Source organism: Pseudomicrostroma glucosiphilum (genome assembly GCF_003144135.1).
Source record: "Pseudomicrostroma glucosiphilum strain MCA 4718 unplaced genomic scaffold BCV69scaffold_19, whole genome shotgun sequence".
In the NCBI taxonomy this organism is placed as follows: domain Eukaryota; kingdom Fungi; phylum Basidiomycota; class Exobasidiomycetes; order Microstromatales; family Microstromataceae; genus Microstroma; species Microstroma glucosiphilum.
In genome coordinates this window covers 95,491-116,011 of record NW_020289931.1, presented here as the reverse complement: position 1 = coordinate 116,011, position 20,521 = coordinate 95,491, and the positions used below count along the sequence as shown (strand labels likewise).

Sequence of the window (20,521 nt, the reverse complement as noted above, 5' to 3'; positions counted from 1 at the left end):
TCAGGGTTCTCCATGATCGTCACAGCGGTCAGAGGAAGGGAGGAAGGCAGCTCGGTGGGGATTACGTGGGGCATTTTGGGCGGTTGGTGTAGGGGAAGTGGGCAGTACGGAGATGAGGGGAATGTGCTCGACACTGTAAAGAAGTGCTGGTGATGGGGTGATGAGAATAGTCTTACCACACTGTTCGTGCCAGTCTTATAGGTTCTCATTATCTATGGACGCTACCTCCGTGGAAAGACACCGGACGCTTTGGTCAAGTGCCCATGGCTCAGTGCGGGGACAGGGTACCCTTCGCGGCCAGAATTGTACTGTGGCGCTATCCTTGGCTCTCACCTTCTCGGCTTTGCCAATTCCGAAATAGGCCTACTGGAGTCAAGAGGTTCTGTCACAATGCAATCAGAGTTCACTTGGCGGCAACTTGCGACTGCATCGGGACTGCCATGCTGACAGGGCCTTACCTAGAGCCTCTAGCGTGGGAACAAGAAGGTTTACCTGACGTGCCCCTTGTGGCTGTCGCCGACCAGCCCTGGCCCTGAGATCGATCAGCTGCCAGTCGTCGCCGTCGGGCAATTGTTGCACCGGGTCACCGCCTTTGCGCGACGCTTTGGGAGATCCCGGGCAACGTGGCTCGATGGATGCCATGCGTACCTGAATGTTGGGCACTAGCCGAGCAGAAGCGAGCGAGATGGTCACCTCGCTACGCAGGCGAAGCGCTGCCCTCGCAGTAGCGGGCTGATCAGATGTCCCCAACATCTATCGGCACAGCGGGCACTTTCTGAGAGGATTTGTGTGTAGTCGTCCAGGGCGAGGGCGAGCCTATCGGCTCGATGGACCTGCGAATCTTTGCTGCACGTCTCTTGCTTTGTCTGCGCGTATGGGAAGGTATCGTGCTTGGCGGCCTGTGCAGCAGTGGCTCACTCTTCCTGGTCATAGACTTTGCCGGATGTTCATCTTTGCTCAATTCACCGTGCGGAGAGTTGAAAGTCCGTAAGTCCATCACCATCCATCACTGCATCTTCCTGGCCGTTTGCCAGATTTGCGTCACCGCCCGTGGCAAATCGTAGGGCAGCTGACAGGTGGAGACTCCGCTCAACATGCCGAGCTGCTTCCGTGCATGGAAGGAGCGGAGGTAGAAGTTGGACGCGGGAAGCTGTTTGGCCATGTGCGCTCCGCCTCTCCGCATCCATCTCCTCTTGAATCGACGGGTACATCCTGCAGCCCCGGTACCTTGAGCTTCTTGGCAAGCAGCCAACGTTCGCACTCAGCTTCACTGGACATTCACCGTCCGCCGCATCGCCGGAAAGAGCGTGCACCAGCAGAAATCTTGCCGCTTGTCAGGGTCCAACGCACGGAACCTTTCGGCCGAGGTGGCCAAGCCACCGCATCCGTCCTGACCGACGCGAAGATGTTCCCACCCTCCCCACTGCCATGAAACCAAGCACAGAGCTCGGAGGTAAGTGTCATGCGATCACCGTCCGAGGAGGCAAGGGGTACGTACCCTCGACAGGAACAAAGCCGAGCTGCAGGGGGAACCTTGGTAAGCGCCCTCGCTTAGCACTGTTCTGAGTCACCACCAATGAGCGAATAGGCATCAATGCCCGGGACCTTCACGCTCACATTGGTAGGTCCTGCAGGCACATCTCGTCAGCCGCGGTCAGACTTGACCATCGGCTTGCTGATCGGGACCTTCATGTCATAGCAGAAGGCAAGCCGGGGTGTCTCGGATGGAGTGAGGTCGTGAGAAGACCGTTCCCACCTTTTTCCAAGGGCAATGCCCCGATCCCCCGGCCAGAAGTCACTTCCGCGTACCCATACAAGCAAATGCGTCTCGTCGGATGATTTTCGCCGGACAAAGAGTGGCCTCGCACTGTTCCGGTCGCCTGAGTACTTAAAGCTCAGGACAAAGGAACAGAGACTTTTGATCTACCCCACTTCTGTTATATTTAACGTGCCCCATCCATTGGGAAGCAAGTGTAAGCCAGCCAGTCACTAAAACTTCACAATTCACGCTACAATGGTTGCTTCCTTCGCCCCCTCTCTTCTACCAATGCCTTCGGCCGCTCACTCCAGCAAGGAGGCGCACCACGTATCTCCTGTGGGCTATGCAGTAGCCGCAGCTAGGCGATTGTCCAACGCACTGCCTTACCAATGGCAGTACTCCTTCGACAAGAATTCCGCATCCCTGTCTTCGACCAACGGCGGGTTCTCCAACGTGGACCTCAGCGGCGAAGTTAAGCCCCTGCCGCAGTGGTATGGACAGGAGCAAAATCGTGAGCCGGTACCCAGCCAGCTCTGCCCGGGCGGATTTCCCTCTGCTCGAGGCTTCGAAGACGAAGTGCGCTTCGACCCACTCGACACCACGCCTTCTCTGCTGCCTTCACACTGCAGCAGCCTTCGTCCCATGAGCAGCAACAGCTCCTTGAGCGACCTCAGCGAATACTCGTGCAACACCGCCGATGTTCTTTCGCTCGCGCCTGGGTCACTCCTGCTGGATCTACACAACTGCCGTGATGCAAGCCGACTTGGTGCCGCTCATGCTCAGTACGAGCCTCAGTACCCAGTGCAAGACCTACGAAGCGAAGAACCTTCATTCCCTCTTGCCTCGACCTCAAGCAGCAGCAAGGTGCAAAGCCGCCGCAAGTCTTTCCCTCGCCGATTCCTCGGCACCAGTCTTGAGCGCTCTCCCCGCCAATTGTCTCTCTTCAGCTGGTCTACCGCCTCTGGCTTCGACAGCAACCCGGCCACACCTGAGCTTCAAGCTCCTGGCTGGAAGCAGGTAGACTACTTCTCACCTCCGTGTCCCACCACACTCGAAGGAAAGGAAGGTCTGAGCAACAGCGACAGCGAAGGCGAATACTCCGACGATGAGGGTGCATGTTTCACCGCTGCACAGATTGATCAGATCTGCCAACCCTTCGACCGTAGACCATCTCACGTCGCGGAGCTCGAGAGTCTGCGTCCGTCCGGTGGGGTGGGACTCGAAGGCAGAGCTAGAGCCATGTCTGCTCCTTGAGCACCTCGGGAGCCGCGTCGAGACCCTCTGCACGTTCAACCTCTAGACTATCATTTCGCATCGTTACTTGTTGTACATTCTTTCGTTGACCCGATTCGTTACTTCGTTTCCCTTCGAACACCTTGTTGTTTCGGACTTCCGCCACGCAATACATAGACTTTCCAATCCATCACTTCTTCTCTCGATCGGGTCCCTCTATGACTACACTTTTCAAATTGAGTCTGCCCCACAATGACTCCGCAGAGGGCTCACATTCGATGGGTGAACTCGCGCATGCGATTGTCACAGGAGTCGAAGGCTAAGTCCTGTAGCTCTTATCTGACGTGCAAGATCGTACCGCTGAGACTAGACGTGCATTCAAATGGGCTCGACACGGAGGCGTACAGGGATCGAGCAGGCATATTGATACCGAAAGAAGGGAAGAAAACGTTTGCAGCATTCGTGACGAGAGAAGTACGGAGCTAGGGACACAGGAACGGCAAAGACTCTGATAAAAACATTGGTGGAATTTCAGGGTAAGCTAGGCAACAATGAGGAAGCGGCGTATGCGAACAGGGCTGCCAAGAGAGTGTCATCTGTTTCGGAAGCCACAGACAGACGTCTGTCTGCTGCGAGAAGGAGACTCCAATTTTCTCGATGCCTTCCAAGCACCTGTGATACGGTGGTCAACACCTCCCCGTCGAAAGTATTGACAGGCTGGAAGACGAGTGACGGACCAGAATCAGTCCGGAGCTCAGGGGTAGCAAAGAGGGAGGTCGCGAGAGCTGCCACTCCTTGGATCAACCTGACATCGCAGCGCTCTTCCCTGACCTGTCGCTGCGAGAAGAGTTTGTCCATAGGCTGGCGTGCGTCTTGAAGGTCGTCCCAAGAGGCCAAGGCGCCTGTGCAAGAGCGACGTCTTTGCTCTGCAACGCTACTCATACCCGCCAGCAGCATCTGTTGCTTGGGAGGCATGAGACTGAAGGGAAGGAGGATGGCAGGATTCTGTAGAGACAGACGTCTGCAGGCAGCTGACATGTTCAGCATCTCGCTCTCTGGTGTCAACTCGCGCTCCATGTCGGCCGATGTCCAAGGTGAGGCACTGCTGGAGCTTTGCTGAGCTTGGTTGTCTCGAGAGCGAGAAGCGGATAAGAGACTCGAGATCGTGGCGAAAGCTTGGGAACCAACGGTAGCAGGACAGTCGCCCCGACGCTCGACCAGCGCGGCCAGGTAGACCTCGAGCTCTTCAGTAAGATCCCTCATGGCATTTCGCTGCTGACGGATTTTGCTCTCCGAAAAAGAGACCTCCGTGGAGCCCTGGGGGTCCACACTGTCGAGCAAACCAGTAGAGGGGTCTACGCCTGGCAGACTGCCTATCCCTGTGACATGCTCGTCTCGGGCTGCCCGATCACGTAAGTGAACCAGAAAAGCTTCCGGGCCGAATGCATGGAGTGTTCCGGAGATAGGCTTGCTATCTCTTGATCGAGAAGCGACTATGCTATCTTTTTGTCCAGTGCCGTTGTAAAAGGGAGGGCATTCGGTAGCTGCGCTGTAAAACGAGGCTACTTCGAGATCCGAAGGGATAGCCGAGAAGCACGAGGAGATCGCCGAATCGGTAGCGGATGAGGCGGAGTACGAAGCTCGCTTTCCACAGGAGCAGCGATCCGTCGTTGTTGATAAATCGAGCGAAGCTAGTGTCCCATATGTCAACTCGCGCCTGATGCGTGGTGGAGGAGCCAATGACATGGCGCATAGGTCGACCTCTAGCGGGTCGTAGACCTGCTCTTTCTGCTTGTGCCTCAGCTCAAGAGCTGTTGCGAATGGTTGCGGCTCGTTCCAAAATACTTGGGTACTTGTGGTGGAGGATGGTTGCACGTGTATAGAGAGGGCGTTGCGTCGTCCTCGACCTCGCACGGGCGGCGAGAGTATGCCTGCGAGCGGCTCTTGCGGTTCTGCTGAAGCGCTGTAGTCAGTCATGTGATCTGACATTTGCACGTTGATCTGACCTGCAGCCGTTACGGCCCAGTCTCGAGCAGCGAGATGGTCGTACAAGATGAAAGAGGCAGAACGTGATCGTCTTCTCTGGTTCACGACAGCTCTAGCCGGTCCGGGGAGACAGACAGGCTTCGCAGGAGCGGTGAACTCGGCCGAGGGATCAGTACTTGAAGCCATAGCCAGGGTCATGGTGAGCGTGTATTGACTCTAGTGGGCAAGCAGATGTTGTGAGATAACTAGATAGATGAAGTCAAAAAAGGCTAGCGAGGTATGAGCATTCAGATCGGGGCCCTCTAATAACAGATACATCGTCCCGCTTCGCCTCTAGTCTTGTGACTCGCTAGCAACCGCTCATACGCCCATGCCGTGTACTTTCGACGCCGATCTCGTCTCGGTACGACGGCGAGGTGTCTCAGACTGAATGCGCTCGATAGCAGCGTCAAAGCGGGACTGTGTGGGGCAGGACTGTACAACGATCTATGTTGAACGAGATCCGAAGGTAAGCCGAAGCGACCTCAAGCGAGATCCTGCAGCTGGCGCGCCCCAGCTGCTTCCCGCATCCAGAGGGTCAGCGAACGCGTGGGCACTGCGCCCCTGTCAGCGGATCTCGTCAGTGACATGGGCGTGGACCCTTACGACCTCGCTTAGGAGCTAGGCGAATAGTTTAGCGAAGTTCCCTGACAGGCCAAGCGAGGTACCGTAGAACAATGGAGTGGCAAACCTTAGTGTAAAGGCGGAACGACGAGCAACATCCGTTGTGTTCGAGATCAGGACTGACCCGGCGCGTCGTCAGTCCACAAGCATCAGCAGCGGCCTCGCCATTCAGCGATCAAAGCGCCGGCCTGAGCGCCTACCGTTGTGCTTGGCACGAGCTGCACAGGAAAGAAGCGCAGTAGTACTGCCAAGACGCAACCTTCAACGGCGAACCAGACCCCTGCGCGCTGGTGATTGGCACGATGGTGTCCTGGCGCTTTGACAAAGTCTGCAATCTCTCTGGAGAACTCTGAGGTAAAGCCGGTAATGCGATCGGAACTCACCACGAAGGAGCCGAATCAGTCGAATGCGGCGCCTTTACCATCACGAAAGGGAAAAGGCTCTTTGACGGACAATAGCGTCCCCCAGCGGCTTATTACCCTGTTCTTCGAGCCCACACTCGGAGTCCGGTCTCTGGCCATCGGTGTGACGCTTTACTGCGAGATCTAGCACCTCCCTCGCTTCGGAGTGCTCAGGGATCCAGTCCCGGGGAGATCGTCATTAAAGTGGAATGTGACGTCCTCAGGATCGAAGAGATGTCACAACAGCTTCCCTTCCAAGATTTGCTTGCTTCCGCTGGACGTGGTCAGTATGACCTGATCAAGGAGTGAATGGGTAGAGAGAATCACAGTGTCGATGTAGGATGCGTCTAATATGCTATTTACTGGCAAATTGGCAATGAGCAAAATACAAAATATATGCAATGAAACAAAAACAAAACGATTTACAAATGCATCGGGAAGTAATCACTGCAATGAGAATATGAGAAAGGCCAAGAGCCAGAGGGCCAACGCCGTTCCTACGGGTCCAGTCGTCGACGCAGATGATGCTGATCTCTTGATCGCTGCGCTCGTAGTCTGCCTTGTGAGTGACAGACCATTGGAGTCACCACCAGGCGAACCTACGTAGCATGGTTTCTTCCTCTTCTGGCAGGTCATGACAGGAGTCGTGGAGTAGACGCCGTTGACTAGAGCGTTGTAGTTGACCGCACCACTGTTTACGGTAGCGTTATGGACTACCCACAACTGTTCTACCGTGAAGGTTGCATTGCTCTTCGGGGGTCCCTGCGAATAATTAGGATTGCCGTCGGACCAGCTCGAGAAGGCTACCAGCCCCGGCGTCTGAGGTACATTTGTTGTGAGCTTGGTGGAGTAGGTGTTGTCCAGCCCATACGTGACGGAAGCGGGTCGCCAGCTGAAGCCCCAGTTGTGGACAGTCTGAGCGCGACAAGAGTCGAAGCATGGGGTCAGCTGCACGTGAATGTAGACTTCTATCCTGCCCTTCGCTTGATTCCGCAGGCTACTTACAGAAGAAAATGATGTTTTCTGGCTTTTAGGCTTGGTGGTTCCATACGTTTTTGTGCTGGGATTGCCTCTACTGTCGTAAATTTGTGGCGCTACTGTGTCTCGAATGAATTGCGATCCATTTCCCCAATTCGGCTTACTGACATATTCCATGACAGCTGCACTCGTAGAGCTGCCATAGACGAAAAAGGCAGACACTGTGCCCACGATGCTGGTCACCTCCGCTTGAAGATGATAGCTGCCAAAGCCCCAGTCGTAAGCTTTGGCATAGACTCCAGCCACCGGAACGCGCGTGGTATTGCTAGCTGAGACCGGTGACACAGTCAGCTCCACTCCGCTCGAAGACAGCGCCACTTGTCCAGGCGAGTAGTGTCGGATATATTTCCCGCCGGAAGAGCGAGCATCGACATCATTGTTGGACAGTCTGAATTGACTTGTGAGGTTCGCACGAGTGTAGGAGCTGTCGGTGAAGTCCACTCTGTAATAATTCGTATAAACGGCCTGGGCCGGATCGTAGGAGTCGATGAAGCCACAGTCACAGGTAGTGAAGTTGGGCTGCACCGAAGCCACTCGACGAACCAATTCAGACCTTGAGACGCTGCCAACACCTTCCTGCAAAAACCCTGGAGCTGCGAGCATCTGTTGTGGCCTAGAATTAGACGTTCGAGTAAGGCGTTGTTGAGGTGACACTTGATGGAACTTGTGGCTTGGTTTGAGAAGTGAGGGGAAGTTGTGGCTTGTGTTGCAAATCAGGAAGGCCAAATAGATGTGATTTCAGGTGGCGTAACGATCTCCCAGTGGGACGTCTAAAGTGTAATGGTAGGGCGGAACTTCCCGAAGACGTCACCGCCAGTGTCAAGCGCTTGTTGCAGCCGCGCAGGTTGTCTGGAAGGCCGCGCGTTTAAAATTTGAACCTTGAGGTGTACCCAGTAACTGCAATTAGGTTGAAAACAAAGGAGACCAAAGACGAACGAACCTTGGGTGTTCGGAACTACCCGACAGTTCCCGTAATAGCCCGGCCTCACCAACATCTCCTTTCCGATTCCTCATGGGACGCGGGTCGAGTGCGCTCTGCGGATCTGGAGCAATTCGGAGCACACAGCAGCGACTGTTGTGTCTGACAGCGAAATGCGGCAGGTCCAAACAAGGTTCTGACAAGGAAAGTGTTCGTGTCGTGAGAATGTTGAGGCCGGCAGGCGCAGGCCGAGTCGGCGTTTCACTGAGCAGCGTTGACCGATAGAGGCAGGGCAAGAGAGCAAGGATGGACCGATAGGCGCAGAAGAAGTGCCAGCAAGTGTCGGCCGATAGTCTAGAATCAGGCGGAGCAGACCGCATTGTTCGAGGACCCTATTTTGACGTCGGCATCCCCCTGCGCGGAGTATTCCCCGCCTGTCGAGGCATGGGCTGCGTACCTAAATTGGGTTCCAGCACTAGCGGAGTGTGTCGACTTGTCATCCCGCCGCGTGGCCAAGACAAGATCGCTGCAGGTCAGGCCTTCCATGCCTCGGCGAATTCTTGCCGTGCGCACAAGGCTTCGCGCCAGTCTTCCCCAAGCTCCACCCGACGGGACATTGTTATCGGCATTCGATATGACAGCTGTAATGGACGGCGCAATAGTGACACACGCAGTGACGTGCTGCCCTCGCTCACCCCATGTCAGCCTCCCTGCCTTCGATCGTTGAGTCAAACTGCCTCGTTGTCCTGCAGCTACAGCTGTTCCCCCAAATGCTACTGCCGAACCTCTGTGACTGCAATGCTAACCTTACCTCGCTTAAGCGGCCAGTTCGCCCATACTTGTCTGCATTAGTGAGATCCACCTTCTTGGGGCTTGCTCCTTGCTTGACCTGCATGACGTCTGCAGCCCGTCTCTCGATGCCACGCCTCAGCTTGTAAGGTCCTGGCAGTGTGCTGCACCGTAGAGTTCCTGCATGGGAAAGCATGCTTCACACAAGAGCTTCCAGCTCGGCCCCTTCGGATCGAAAGTCCTGATGCGGATGCTGCACTTGAGTATGGTAGCCTACCAGTGTGTTGCCACCGTCGATCGTTTCTTTCCCACACGGTACTTATGTCAGGCAGTTCCGCAGAGCGGGTGTGTTCCACTCTGGTGGCGCGGTGACCTTCTACAATCGGTAACTCAATACGATGAGAGAAGGCTTGGATGAGGCGAGACGGGAACGTGTTCACTAAAATATACCCAAGGGTTTGTGGACATCTTTGTGCCTTTCCTGCACACCTATTTCGACATCCCGATCCTCCAAAACTTCGTGACCCGGCCAAAGGTCTTCCATAGATCAAGATGTCAGTCGATCCTTTTGACGACAAGTTCGTGCAACAAGAGATGCGGAGGAGTGGCAGCGGTACGGACATTCACTCCTTGAGGTCCATCGATTCGAGCTCGCAAAGTCACGGTCTTCAGACATCTTATAGCCAGACCCTCGCCTCTCAGACTCCATCGTCACCCAAAGCACGATCACTACGCCGCCCATCCTCAACGGGCTCATGGGCCTCAAGATCGGAGCGAGCATCAGTAGAGCAGGATGCACCACCGGTGGAACACTCTCTGGAGCAGCATGCACCTGCCTCTGTCTATGGTGTGCCGGCATATCTTGAGCCACCCGACCGTCCGATAGTGAAGATGAGCGTCTTTGGATACCTCAAGATGATCGTCAAGAGTATCTTTTCAGCAGCCCTGGTCATAGTGCTCATCTTTGGATACACCTATAGTATCAAAGTCATCGACCTTCATGTCACCACCGTCGGAATTTACGGTACTATCCTCATGGCCGACTTCCTCACACAGTACAGCTGTGCCATCTGCAATCGCTGGGACGTTGTCAACATCGTCCGTAGAAGGAAAGCGAAGATGGGATGTCCTCCCGAGAGGCGACGCAGGCCTTGGCAAGTAGAGGCAAAGCAAGACCCAGTACCAGAGCCATCTGACGATCCCGAAAAGCAAGGCCAAGCACCGGAGGTGCCGCGCAATCAGCTCATGAATCCCGACGCCGAGATCAGCATCGCCGTCGTCGGCTACCGTGAAGATGAGCAGGCCTGGAAAGAGTGTCTGCGGTCTCTGCAGAAGCAAAAGCTCAAGCCCAAATGCGTGGTTGGCGTCGTCGACGGTAACGACCAACCCGATCTAGACATGGCCAATGCCTTCATGGAGGAGTTTGCCAACCACAACAGTCTCATGGTTCATCTTCCCGTCCTGCTCTCGGCAGTCCACCGTAAGACGTATTTCGACACTCTGGCAACATACCCCGACAGCAGGAGCAAGGCGCTCAAAGCTTGGCATCGTATCTCTGGCCACCACACCGAAGCTCAGAAAGCCTCCCTCGCCGTGGCACTCAACGTAGTGTTGAAGCAAGTCGACGAGTGGGAGGCTGAATACAAACTGTCGTCGTATGAGGCATTGTGCTTCAGCCAGCCCCATGGGCACAAGCGAACCGCCATGTTTACAGCCTTCGCTATCTCCCTTTGGGCTCTCAAGACCAAGCACGCCATCTTCACCACCGACTCTGACACCCTCGTGAAAGACGACGCTCTCGACGAGATGCTGACGATTCTACAGTCGCACGGCAACGTCGGTGGCGTGACCGGAGACGTCAAGATTTGGAACCGTGCAGAGAGCTTCTTGGCCCGTCTGTGTGCCGTGCGGTATTGGTTCGCGTTTAACATTGAGCGCGCCTGCCAGTCTTGGTGGCGCTGCGTCTCGTGTCTTTCAGGACCAATGTCGATGTACCGTTCGCACGATCTGCACGTCATCCTTGGGCTATGGAACATCCAGACCTACCGCGGCAAGGAGACGACTTTCGGAGACGACCGACATTTGACCAATCAGATTCTGGCGCAAGGCTTCAAGACCCGTTATACACACCGAACCTGGTGCGAGTCTGAGAGCCCTACCCAGTTCCCTCGATGGGTGAAGCAACAGACACGTTGGTCCAAGAGCTTCTTCCGTGAGGCGTTCTGGTTCCCTCACGCTTTCTCCCTGCACTCATGGTGGATGCTGGTCGAGATCACCAAGCAATCGCTCTACCCATTCATCCTAGTCGCCACGGTCTTCCGTTTCTTGTTCGAGCCTACCGCGCCATTCCGACCAGTCATCTGGCTGGTGACCATGTTCGGCATCGCCTTCGTCAAGTCGACGATGGCCGTCATCATTTCTGCCGATCTCTGGCTGATGGTCTTCTCGCTGTACGGATTCGTTTACTTCTTCGGTCTCCTGCCGTCGAAGATCTTCGCCCTTCTGACCATGAACAAGACGACCTGGGGTACCAGTGCTCGATCCGCCTCGGAGATCAAGATCGGTGCGACGTTCATCGCCGAGTTCTACCATCTCGGTCATCTGTGTCTATGGTACCTCTGCACGACCTTCGGTCTCGCCTACTTCTGCTCGGTCATCTTCAAGCAGCCCCTCCTGGCGCTTGCCGGCTTTGGTGGATTTATCCCTTGCTACGTGCTCTTCAATGGTATTCCCAACCCCCTCACTCCATTCAAGTTCGTCTGGGCCAAAATCACCAAGGTGGCTGCGGTCATCGCTGCGGTGTTCGCTTCGGTCTTCGTCAGGAAGAGCATCAAGCTCGACGACACCTTTACCGAGAAGCCACCGAGCGTGTCAGATCGACCGGCGCGACCAGCGCGACCTGCACCTATCATCATCGTGGACGAGCCCGTATACGAAGACGAGAAGAAGCTTATATCGCCATGGGCTTCTCCGGTCAAGATGCGCGAGAAGCGATCGGACTCCACTGCTTCAATGACCTCCGTCGACGTCCTGCCCTTGTATCGCTCGCGAGCAAATTCGGCGGCTTCGATGATGTTTGAGCAGCCGAAGGGAAGGAGTAAACGTGCCAACTCTGTTGCTTCCATGATGTTGGACAAGCAGTCTTTCGCCGGCCGGGAAAGGTCTGACTCCATCTCGTCACCCACTGAGAAGGCAGGGTTCAGGTGGGATCGGTCAGACTCGATTGCTTCAACGTCGCAAGGTCCGAGTCCAAGGTACAAGCGAAGCAATTCAGACGCTTCGACGATGACATTCTCGGCGCCACCACGATATCGCTCTGACTCGGTAGCCTCGACGGCGCCTACGTATATGCCAGGCATATCGCGTCGGGTGTCTGTTGCCCCCGGCCTGTCGCTGATAGGACCAGAGAAGCCTAGCCCCACCAAAGCTCCTTCGAGCTCCTTGCTTGAGAGGCCTGGCATGGCTTCTTCGCCGTTGCGAGCATCGTTCGTTGTGCCTTCAGACAGTCCGGCAGCCGAAGCGCCCAGTATGCCAGCAGTTGCAGGCCGCGCGCGATCGAAATCCTTCACCACGCCGCACTCTCCCCTCGCGCCTTCAGGGCTGCGAGACTCTGCAGTGGGAGGTCGTCCCAGAGCTTACTCTCGGCCTCAGCCTAGGCAACTTCTGAACGAGGATGAAGAAGAAGAATTTGTTGAGAGCGAGGAAAGCGATGCTTCTTCTCCACGCCGTCGCAGCGCTACAAGCTTGCGAAGCACCGATAGTGCCCCTTCATCGTCAGCAGGCTCCACCAAAGGTCGAAAGCGTTCCAACTCGGCCCGAGCACCGCCGCCGCCCTTCCCCGGGCTCTTGGCTCTCGGTCATGCAGACTTGACTTCCCCGTCAGCCGCCGCCAGTCGACTTGCCAGTGCCAACCCCTTCCTTCAGGCGCCAGCCACTACGGCTTCTCTGTTCGCAGACCAATACCGGGTGAAGAGGCCCGATGGCGAGCACAGCTCCGCCTTCTATCCTTCGGGCGAGCACGTAGGTCCATTGTCGCACACCCCCTCTCAAAGTCGCAGGGGCTCCACTTTTGGGCCTGCCATGGCGGGCGGACTGCTCAATGTGCCCCATCCAGCTCGGATGAGGAGTGGCAGCATCACAGCTTCTCGAGCTGCGCGTCATCCCGAGGCTTTGCAATCGAGAACGGCATCCAATAGGATCGTCTGGGCCGACGAATTGCCGGCAGACACCGCAGTGTCTGGCCCAAGTAGCCCAGTACGGGTCCTCCCTCGATCATCGTCTCTTTCGCCCAGCTTCACGGGCAGTGACAGCGACGCGTCGAGCTCTACGCCTCAGACTCACCCCGTCTTTGTTCTGCCACCCGCGAGGGATCCCTTCTCTGAAGCCTATGGAGCAGCGATGGATCGAGACGGAGAGTATGGATCCACCCAGAGTGTGGCCAGTCAGAAAGGCTACGCCTTCTAGATGCTAAAAGTTGTTTCATATCAGAATTCCATGTCACCAGATCTGTCAAAACCCTTATCTCTCTTGGTTGTGTATTGTATTGTCCTTTGTTACCAGCCTCTTAGAATTAGACACATCTATCCTCTTGCAGCTCAACGACTTGTGACAACTAGTGGGCTCGACGCTACGACAAGACTATTGACTCCAGCCAATTTCGGAAGAGGTGTGTCTGCAGTAGGTCATCGTGTTTCCCAGTCAAGGTCTCATGGTCCTCCTGAATTCCCTCTCTCCCGAGAATACCTCGAAGATATTCCGTCGCCGCGCGTATCTGCCTAAACGTCAGAAGCTCGTCATCCTTCGAATGAGCAAGGATCACACGAGCAACTGCAGGTTCTTTTGCTGCCGGCCAAGCAGGAATGGACACGGCACGCAGCCTCTCATCTCCTCCCTTTGCCAAAGGAGGGTCTCCAAGCGGCACGAAAGCCTGAGAGACGAAACCGGCGTAATCTGGATATTCGACTAGAAGATCATCGATGTCATATATGCCGTCTACCAATACCCAAGCATGGACTGCTTGCCGGATAGTGGCTAGCTCTTCACTGCTGAGGGGCGGTGGTGAGGGGCGTGGGATGTTGAAGGCCGCTGTGCAGTCGAGCAAGAGCGAGCAGAGAAGCCAAGCGCCGATGGAGTGACCCACTAGAACCGCTCGGTGTAAATTGTACCTGCCTTTCGGCGCGCTGACTAGCAGTAGCTTCAAAGCCAAATGGGTATCTTGTATGTGAGCCGGGTGTTGATTCTGGAACCCTCCGCTTTGATCCGGCGCGGCAGAGGGAAGGGAAAGGCGATACTCTACTAGGGCGACGCAGCAGACTCGAGCCTTGGCTAAAGACGCTGCGAGATCGTGGTGCGTAGCAATATCCCCGGTACGCCAGGCGCCACTGTTCCACGTGGAGACTGGTCAGCCGCTCAATGCAAAAGTGTCCTGATCTTGCCCTTGCAGTGCTCACCCGTGAAGAAAGACTAGCAGGGGCAGCGGGGCAGCAGCTGCAGCGTCAGGAGTGGTGGGGCTGTACAAATCGATGACTTGCCGAGCATGACTACCATAGGACACACGCTCGACCATGAAGCCGTCTGCCTCCCTGGTGCTGTGGTCCGCAGTCGTGCTCATCCTCGCCTTGATGTGAATCTTGGGGCTTGCGCTCTACTTGGCTTGTTCTTTGCCTCTGTGTATGCGTGTAGAGGTGGAGTAGCGAGCGGCCTTGCGTGTGCCCCTTTCCGCCGGCTGGGGGTGGCCGGCGTCGGGCGTAGGCGGGGGGAGGCCAGCGGGTGTGGGAGCCTCGCCTCTGCGCGCGGTCGGGGTGTGTGTTGCTCTTTCAGTGGACCCAGCCAATCCGCTTCTGGTCGTCGGTCGTCACATCCAGGCGGCGCCATTGCACAAGACCTTCTTGGTCCTCACCAACCCATCAACCTTTGCTCGCTCACTCCCCACCTCGCACATCGTCCTTCGTCGAGGGTCATCTGCCACGACACTTCACTCTGCTCGTGTCCAGCAGCGATCGGCTCCGAGTGACCAGGTCAGGTAACCACCAGTCACCTGTCCTCCTCTCGGTCACCCCGCGCTCCCTCAAGCTCCGCTCACACGACGTCACCCGCCAGCGACCTCCTCCGCGTCTACCTACACCCACTTGGAGACATCAACTCGACGTGGTCATCGTCTAGCGGAGCGCCGTAGCGAGAGCAGCTAGCGCATTTGTCCCCTCGTCCGTCATTGCAAGCCGCACCCTCCGGTCATCGTATGCACAGTGGCCCCCGCAACGAGACTTCATCGGACCCATATAGATTACAACGCTCCCTCGACGATTCCTCGCCGTCTCGAATTTACGCACCCCTGCCCACTTGGAACAACGGTAGTGCATCGGCTTCCACCCTCACATATCCCAGGAACGCACCCCTATCGCCAAAGGCTTCTGGTGGCACTTCGCAAACCACCGGCATGGCCCAACAACAGCAACAGCAGCATCTCAACCAAGGGTTAGGTGGTCAACAGCTCAATCACGGCGGGATGCAACAACAACAGCAGCAGCAACAAGGGCCAGGGCTGGGCCAACAGCAGCAGCATGGAGGACTAGCAGGCAACGGACTGCAACCAAATGGGGCACCTGCAGCCAATGGAGGCGGGAGTCAGGATGCTGCCAGCAGCTCGCAGCCAGAATACTCCTTGGCAGGAATTCTGCATTACCTCCAGAGCGAATGGAGGCGGTACGAGAAGGATCGGAACGAGTGGGAGATCGAAAGGGCCGAGATGAGGGTGAGTAGACCTGCAGGAGCACCGGTCTCAATCATTCGATGCTGAAAGGCATATATGCTTGCTTCCTTCTTCTCACCGCCATATCAGGCTCGTATCGCCCTTCTGGAGGGTGAGCGGCGTGCAGTGGAGAACCTGAAAACAGATCTCATGAGGAGGGTGAAGATGCTCGAGTATGCTCTGAGACAAGAGAGGTGAGTGACGAGCGAGGCGCTTGTGCACAGATCCGTTGTCGTTTGCTTTGGGACTGTCGCTGAAGCTTGGAGTGACGTCCTTGCAAATTCATTGCTACACAGGTCCAAGTTTCTCTCCTCTTCTGGTGCTCAAGGAACTCTAAAGAATCCTATCGTCGCTGGGCTGGAGAAAGACAGCAATACGCTTTCAAGTGGACGGAGCACTCCAATCCGATTGGAAGAGTCAGGTGAGTGAGAAGATTTTCCGCGACAATGCCACACAGAGAGCTGCCTTGCCCATGCTTACAGTGTGCGCTGCCCGTAGATCCCAACATCGCAGCCCAGCGTCCAAACTCAACGTATGCTACAAATACGACCGGCACGTCAGCGCTGGGAGGCGTCGGAGGGTCCGCTGCAACGGGCAGCACGCTCGGTCAGCAGCGTGGAGCCAAGGATGGTCGATCAAGAGAGAAGAGCCGAGACTACCTCAAGCAATGTCTGCAAGAGATCGCGTATCTCACTAGCGCTACTACTCTCAACCCACTCCCCGATCGGCCCACTGGCTCCCTTCTCCACGGGACGGGCAACCAGCAGGGGCCACCACGGCCTCGCAAGACTCTGGCGGACGAGAGTGGACCCGAGGGCATGGCCAGGCACATGTCTGGCCCTGGCGCCCAGAATGCTGCAGGCGATGTTGAGCAGAGGGCACCTGCAGACGAGGGCCACAATGGTGGCGTCGCTGCTGCCATTGAGCAGCGTCCGGCTTCGCCCAGACCCTTTGTCATCAACGAGGAGACCGCGTCAGAACAAGTACAGCGCAGTGAGCCCCCTCTGCTTGACTTTCAGCCCAGCGGCGGCCCAAATGACTGGAGAACTGAGGAACGAAATAGCAGTGGAGCAGGACAGGAAGATTTGATCGATGCTAGCCGGCAAGAGCTGAATGAGACTTCGGAGAAAGTACAGAAGCTGCTGCGAGGAGGCGCAAGCAACGGCACCTTCGAAGTCGGCGAAGGTGGCAGTAGAAGTGGTATGGAAGACGATGCTCTGCTCGAGGAAGCTCATGCTGCCATGGAGGAGAGCCAGAGTTGGAAGCTCAAGAAGACGCTGGCGCTTCACAAGGGTTCGGTGAAGGCTCTTGCCTTTGACTCGGTTAGTCTCTCATTGTTTACAGCCTCCGACGATCACTCTGTCAAGATGGTGAGGGTTGACTCGATCGATGGCGTGAGCACTTCTTCGGGTACCTCTAGCGCTGCATCGGTCTCGCGAGGGTCTGCTTCCCGCGCAGTTGCATTTACTGGACATACAAGCGCTGTCACGGCTCTTGTCACCTGCCCGTCGAAGAAGGTACTCTACAGCGGTTCGCTCGACGCAACGCTGCGGACGTGGAGGATCCCAGATGGCGTGGAGGATCATGAGCAGTCGAGTACCCCTGGAGATGACAGCAAACTAGCAGGAGAGCAAGTCGACAGCCAGACGGTGCCATCCGAAATTACCCAGATGACTCTGCTGCCTTCTCCTCGAGGCGAAGACGCTATCTTAGCCACCGCCTCTGCGGACGGTCTTGTCCGACTATATTCGCTGGAAGACGAATCGAGCAAACCCGCTCTGCTCTTCGAGTTCGATTACTTTGGTGTCGACTCACCGCCGGAATGTGAGGCAGCTCGGGAGGAGTTCAGAGCCGAGACGGGCGGTCTGCCTGTGCCGACTAGCATCTGCTCGATCCAGTGCGATCTCAAGCTGTGTGCCGTCAGCTACTCAAATAGCTTTGTCAAGATCTTTGAAGTCGCATCGGGCAAGGAAATGTCTCCTGCGTCAAACTCCAACTCGGAAGGTGCTACTGTCTCGTACGGTCCCCTCAATCTGCAAGGATCACGAGGCGACGACCCTTCTTCTCAACCCAACGCTTGTGTCTCTCATCCCACTCTCCCTCTCCTCTTCACGGGCCACGAAGACAAATTCCTCAAGGTCTCGCATCTGCACACCAGGAAATGTCTCGCGAGCATGCATGGCCACAAAGATGCGGTGACCTCGCTGGATATTGATCCGGCGGGACTAAAGCTTCTGAGTGCCGGTCATGACGGAGCGCTGCGTATCTGGGAGATTGTGGATGTCCTGAAGACGTTTACGGATGATGGGGAGACGCAGCAGGAGGGTGCTGGCGCAGCCGGGAAGAAGGCTGCCGGAGCGGTGCAGTCGCAAGCAAACGGAGTCAAGAGCAGTGATGAGGCAGCTCCGGACTCGTCCTCTACTCCTGCTCCTGCCCCTGCTGGCGAGGACGACGCCGACGACGAGGACGATGAAGAAGACGCCACCTTGCGTCTGGTGCAGGAGATTGTCGACCACCACAAGACTGTGCAGGGCGAAGGCGTGTTTGTGGTGCGGTATCACCGCACGAGACCTTACTTTGCCGCTGGTGGGGCGGATGGTTTGGTCAGGATATACGGGTGAAGGAGGAAGTAGGAGGTAAGAGGGAGGTGAGAGGGACAGGAAAGTCGAGGACAAATGGAGGTACGGGATGCAAGGAGGACGAGACGGCCCTCGATGTAGACAGGGTGGAAGTGGAGCAGATTTGAATGAGGCAATGAATGAAGCATATCAAGACATCCCGAAAAGAAATGTTTTGTGAGGAAGCACTAACCTCGTTCCACGAAAGAGGGCAGAGGTCAGTAGTACCAGCCCAGTAGTAGTGTATTACGTATCTCCACTCTAGTCCACTATAGTCTAATCAACAAGACGTGCCGCCGCTAACGTCCCCTTCGCTTTTGCCTTATTCGTCCTGGCTTCCACGAGGGAGCGTCTGAGCTCCTCTTCGCGCTGTTGATTCGGAGAAGTGCTGCCGCCATCTGCGACTGCTGCTGCTGCTGCTCTGTGCTCCTCTTTCTTCTCCTCATCAATCGAGTCTCCTCCTTCGTCTGCTGGCTTGACCCCAGCCTCATTCCCGTCCAGGCCTTTAGCAGTCCCCTTTGCCTTTACAGCAACCCTCAACTGCTCCTTGAGTGCCCGCTCCCTCTGCTCTGCGGAGGCGGCGGCGAGTCGCTGTAGAAGGAGGGAGCGCTTGGAGATGATTTCTTGTCTATCTGGGGCCGGGGGCGGGGGTGCCGAAGGAGGAGAGGAAGAGGGGGAGGGCGAGAGGCTCACCCTCTCTGATGGGAAAGCCTGGCCTCCCTCTTCTGGAGCCGTGATCTGAGGTCTAGGCGATAGAGAAGGGCCTCTTGCAGGGCCATACCCCGAGGTTTGCTCCCTGCTGCTCTCTCGCTGCCTCTTGCTACCGGCTCTCCCCTCGTCGCGAGCTCTTCGCTCCCTTGTCCCATTCACCCTCTCCGCCTCTTCTTCGCCATCGACATCATAAGCAACCACCGCATCAAACCTCTTTACGTTTCCCCTCGCTCCCAATCTGAGAAACACTCCCAACTCATGGGAAAAATGCTCGGCCAACTGCCTCTCTCTAGGTCCATCTCCGAGGACTTCCCCAAGGAGTTTGACAAAACCTTCTGAGCGGACATCGAGATGTTGCAGAAGGGATCGGAGGTAGGTAATAAGAAAGGGGACGTCTAGTGCGGTGCTCGTTGCCGTCATCGTCGGGTCTGTAGTGGAGGTAGAAGAGGAGGAGTTGGAGGAGGAAGTGGGAGATGACCAGAGTGGGAGCGCGAGCAGCTCCCGCCGGAGGAAAGAGGGCAGAGCTGAGGAGAGGAGATGAGGCTTGGCTCGTATAGCGGAGGGGCTGGGAGGTGGACCGAGCCCGGTGGTAGGATTGGAGCCGAGGTGCTGAGAGGCAGAGGGGGAGGCGGGGTCAGGTTCGGTGTGGCTAGAGAGTCAAAATCTAACCTGTACTGCGACGGTGACTCACCTTTGCGTATCTCCCATGAGAGTAGATCTGCCTCCTCTGTGTGATCTGCCTTGCAAAGTCCAAGTCGGCTTGCTTTCCCGTCGTATCGCGCGAGGAATTGCGAGGGGTAGCGCCATCCTGTCTCGACCTCCTACGCCTGCGCTCCTCAAGTATGGATCTTCTAGCTGCTCTTTGCACCTCTTCATCCTCCCTACCATACCCGCTAGTATGCTCTCCGCGTCTGAGCCACCATCGTTCCCAATTGACGTCTCCCCTCCTTCCCCTGCGCACAGCATGGAGGATGTACCTTCCAATGCCACGATTGCACAAGGGACACCTGCCCCACCTACACTCCTCTTCATCCCCCTCACCCGCTACACCACCTGGGGACCCTTGTCTAGCCTTCCCCTTGTAAGAAGCCGAAGAGACTTGAATCCAAGTGAGGATGCAGCGAAAGCAGAAGAGGGAATGTGAGCAATTGGGTAGGATAGACCGGTCGATTATGGGAGAGGTGAGACAGATGAGACAGCTCTCCTCTGGTTCGTCAGCGGCGAGGGCATCTACGTCTTTGACGTCGTCGTTGTCGTCTTGGATATGATTGACGATAGTAGGAGGTGGAGGCCTGATGTGCGAATGCTGTGGCGGGAGTGCTGGCTCAAGGGAAGGGAGATGTGTTCGCGATGGCCCTGCCTGAGGATGGGAGGAGGTGGCCATGCTGAGTGGCCCGGTATTCGTCGCTCTACAACGGATGCGGAGGGGATACGGTCCCACTGCGATGATGCGAGCTTCAAGGCCACGGTGGTCCGCAAGTGGCATGCAGGTACGAGTCGGTCATCTGCCGCTGTGTTCCTGGTGGCGTAGTGGTAGTGGGCCAAGGTGGGGACGAGGTACAAAGTGTGCCTTGGCCCTGTCCTTGAACGCCGGCGTAGATGCCGAGGTGGGCGTGGCTGAGTGGGGTGGCCCCTGCCCCCTCCTTCCTCGGTTGG

At 56.5% G+C, this 20,521-nt stretch overlaps 7 protein-coding genes across 7 annotated transcripts; 3 read left to right on the top strand and 4 right to left on the bottom strand.

Moving 5' to 3' along the window:
- The first annotated feature begins 1,790 nt into the window (after window positions 1-1,790).
- BCV69DRAFT_88668 (hypothetical protein) lies at window positions 1,791-3,045 on the top strand. Its single transcript, XM_025495606.1, has one exon. The coding sequence runs from the start codon at window positions 2,015-2,017 to the stop codon at window positions 3,011-3,013; it is 999 nt and encodes a 332-aa protein (XP_025345088.1). The 5' UTR covers window positions 1,791-2,014; the 3' UTR covers window positions 3,014-3,045.
- A 305-nt stretch (window positions 3,046-3,350) lies between these two features.
- On the bottom strand, window positions 3,351-5,462 carry BCV69DRAFT_285519 (hypothetical protein). Its single transcript, XM_025493419.1, has one exon. It carries the CDS (start codon window positions 5,174-5,176, stop codon window positions 3,524-3,526), a length of 1,653 nt encoding a protein of 550 aa, XP_025345087.1. The 5' UTR covers window positions 5,177-5,462; the 3' UTR covers window positions 3,351-3,523.
- Window positions 5,463-6,741: 1,279 nt separating this feature from the next.
- BCV69DRAFT_232752 (hypothetical protein) lies at window positions 6,742-7,419 on the bottom strand (the record flags this gene model as incomplete). The annotated part of the gene is made up of 2 exons (XM_025489848.1): window positions 6,742-7,025; window positions 7,119-7,419. Coding segments are annotated over 2 exons (585 nt in total), but the record flags the coding sequence as incomplete, so codon positions are not given.
- A 1,622-nt stretch (window positions 7,420-9,041) lies between these two features.
- BCV69DRAFT_285517 (hypothetical protein) lies at window positions 9,042-13,521 on the top strand. The gene has a single exon (XM_025493418.1). The coding sequence runs from the start codon at window positions 9,341-9,343 to the stop codon at window positions 13,250-13,252; it is 3,912 nt and encodes a 1,303-aa protein (XP_025345085.1). The 5' UTR covers window positions 9,042-9,340; the 3' UTR covers window positions 13,253-13,521.
- On the bottom strand, window positions 13,416-14,354 carry BCV69DRAFT_253637 (alpha/beta-hydrolase; the record flags this gene model as incomplete). Its single annotated transcript, XM_025490530.1, has 2 exons — window positions 13,416-14,169; window positions 14,239-14,354. The coding sequence occupies 2 exons, from the start codon at window positions 14,352-14,354 to the stop codon at window positions 13,416-13,418; spliced, it is 870 nt and encodes a 289-aa protein (XP_025345084.1).
- A 299-nt stretch (window positions 14,355-14,653) lies between these two features.
- On the top strand, window positions 14,654-18,456 carry BCV69DRAFT_285516 (WD40 repeat-like protein). Its single transcript, XM_025493417.1, has 4 exons — window positions 14,654-15,539; window positions 15,627-15,730; window positions 15,833-15,957; window positions 16,035-18,456. Exons 1-4 carry the CDS (start codon window positions 15,027-15,029, stop codon window positions 18,155-18,157), a joined length of 2,865 nt encoding a protein of 954 aa, XP_025345083.1. The 5' UTR covers window positions 14,654-15,026; the 3' UTR covers window positions 18,158-18,456.
- Window positions 18,267-20,408, bottom strand: BCV69DRAFT_315045 (hypothetical protein). Its single transcript, XM_025495168.1, has 2 exons — window positions 19,557-20,408; window positions 18,267-19,474 (listed from the first exon to the last, which is right to left on the bottom strand). Exons 1-2 carry the CDS (start codon window positions 20,349-20,351, stop codon window positions 18,431-18,433), a joined length of 1,839 nt encoding a protein of 612 aa, XP_025345082.1. The 5' UTR covers window positions 20,352-20,408; the 3' UTR covers window positions 18,267-18,430.
- Between the last annotated feature and the right edge of the window lie 113 nt (window positions 20,409-20,521).

Bases quoted from the DNA above. Each gene is read 5' to 3' on its own strand.
- BCV69DRAFT_285517 (XM_025493418.1), top strand. From the start codon at position 9,341: ATGTCAGTCGATCCTTTTGACGACAAGTTCGTGCAACAAGAGATGCGG.
- BCV69DRAFT_285519 (XM_025493419.1), bottom strand. From the start codon at position 5,176: ATGACCCTGGCTATGGCTTCAAGTACTGATCCCTCGGCCGAGTTCACC.
- BCV69DRAFT_88668 (XM_025495606.1), top strand. From the start codon at position 2,015: ATGGTTGCTTCCTTCGCCCCCTCTCTTCTACCAATGCCTTCGGCCGCT.
- BCV69DRAFT_315045 (XM_025495168.1), bottom strand. From the start codon at position 20,351: ATGCCACTTGCGGACCACCGTGGCCTTGAAGCTCGCATCATCGCAGTG. The intron at 19,475-19,556 runs GTGAGTCACCGT...TCTGCCTCTCAG, and splicing joins CTCATGGGAGATACGCAAAG to CACCTCGGCTCCAATCCTAC.
- BCV69DRAFT_285516 (XM_025493417.1), top strand. From the start codon at position 15,027: ATGCACAGTGGCCCCCGCAACGAGACTTCATCGGACCCATATAGATTA. The intron at 15,540-15,626 runs GTGAGTAGACCT...CCGCCATATCAG, and splicing joins TCGAAAGGGCCGAGATGAGG to GCTCGTATCGCCCTTCTGGA. The intron at 15,731-15,832 runs GTGAGTGACGAG...ATTGCTACACAG, and splicing joins TATGCTCTGAGACAAGAGAG to GTCCAAGTTTCTCTCCTCTT.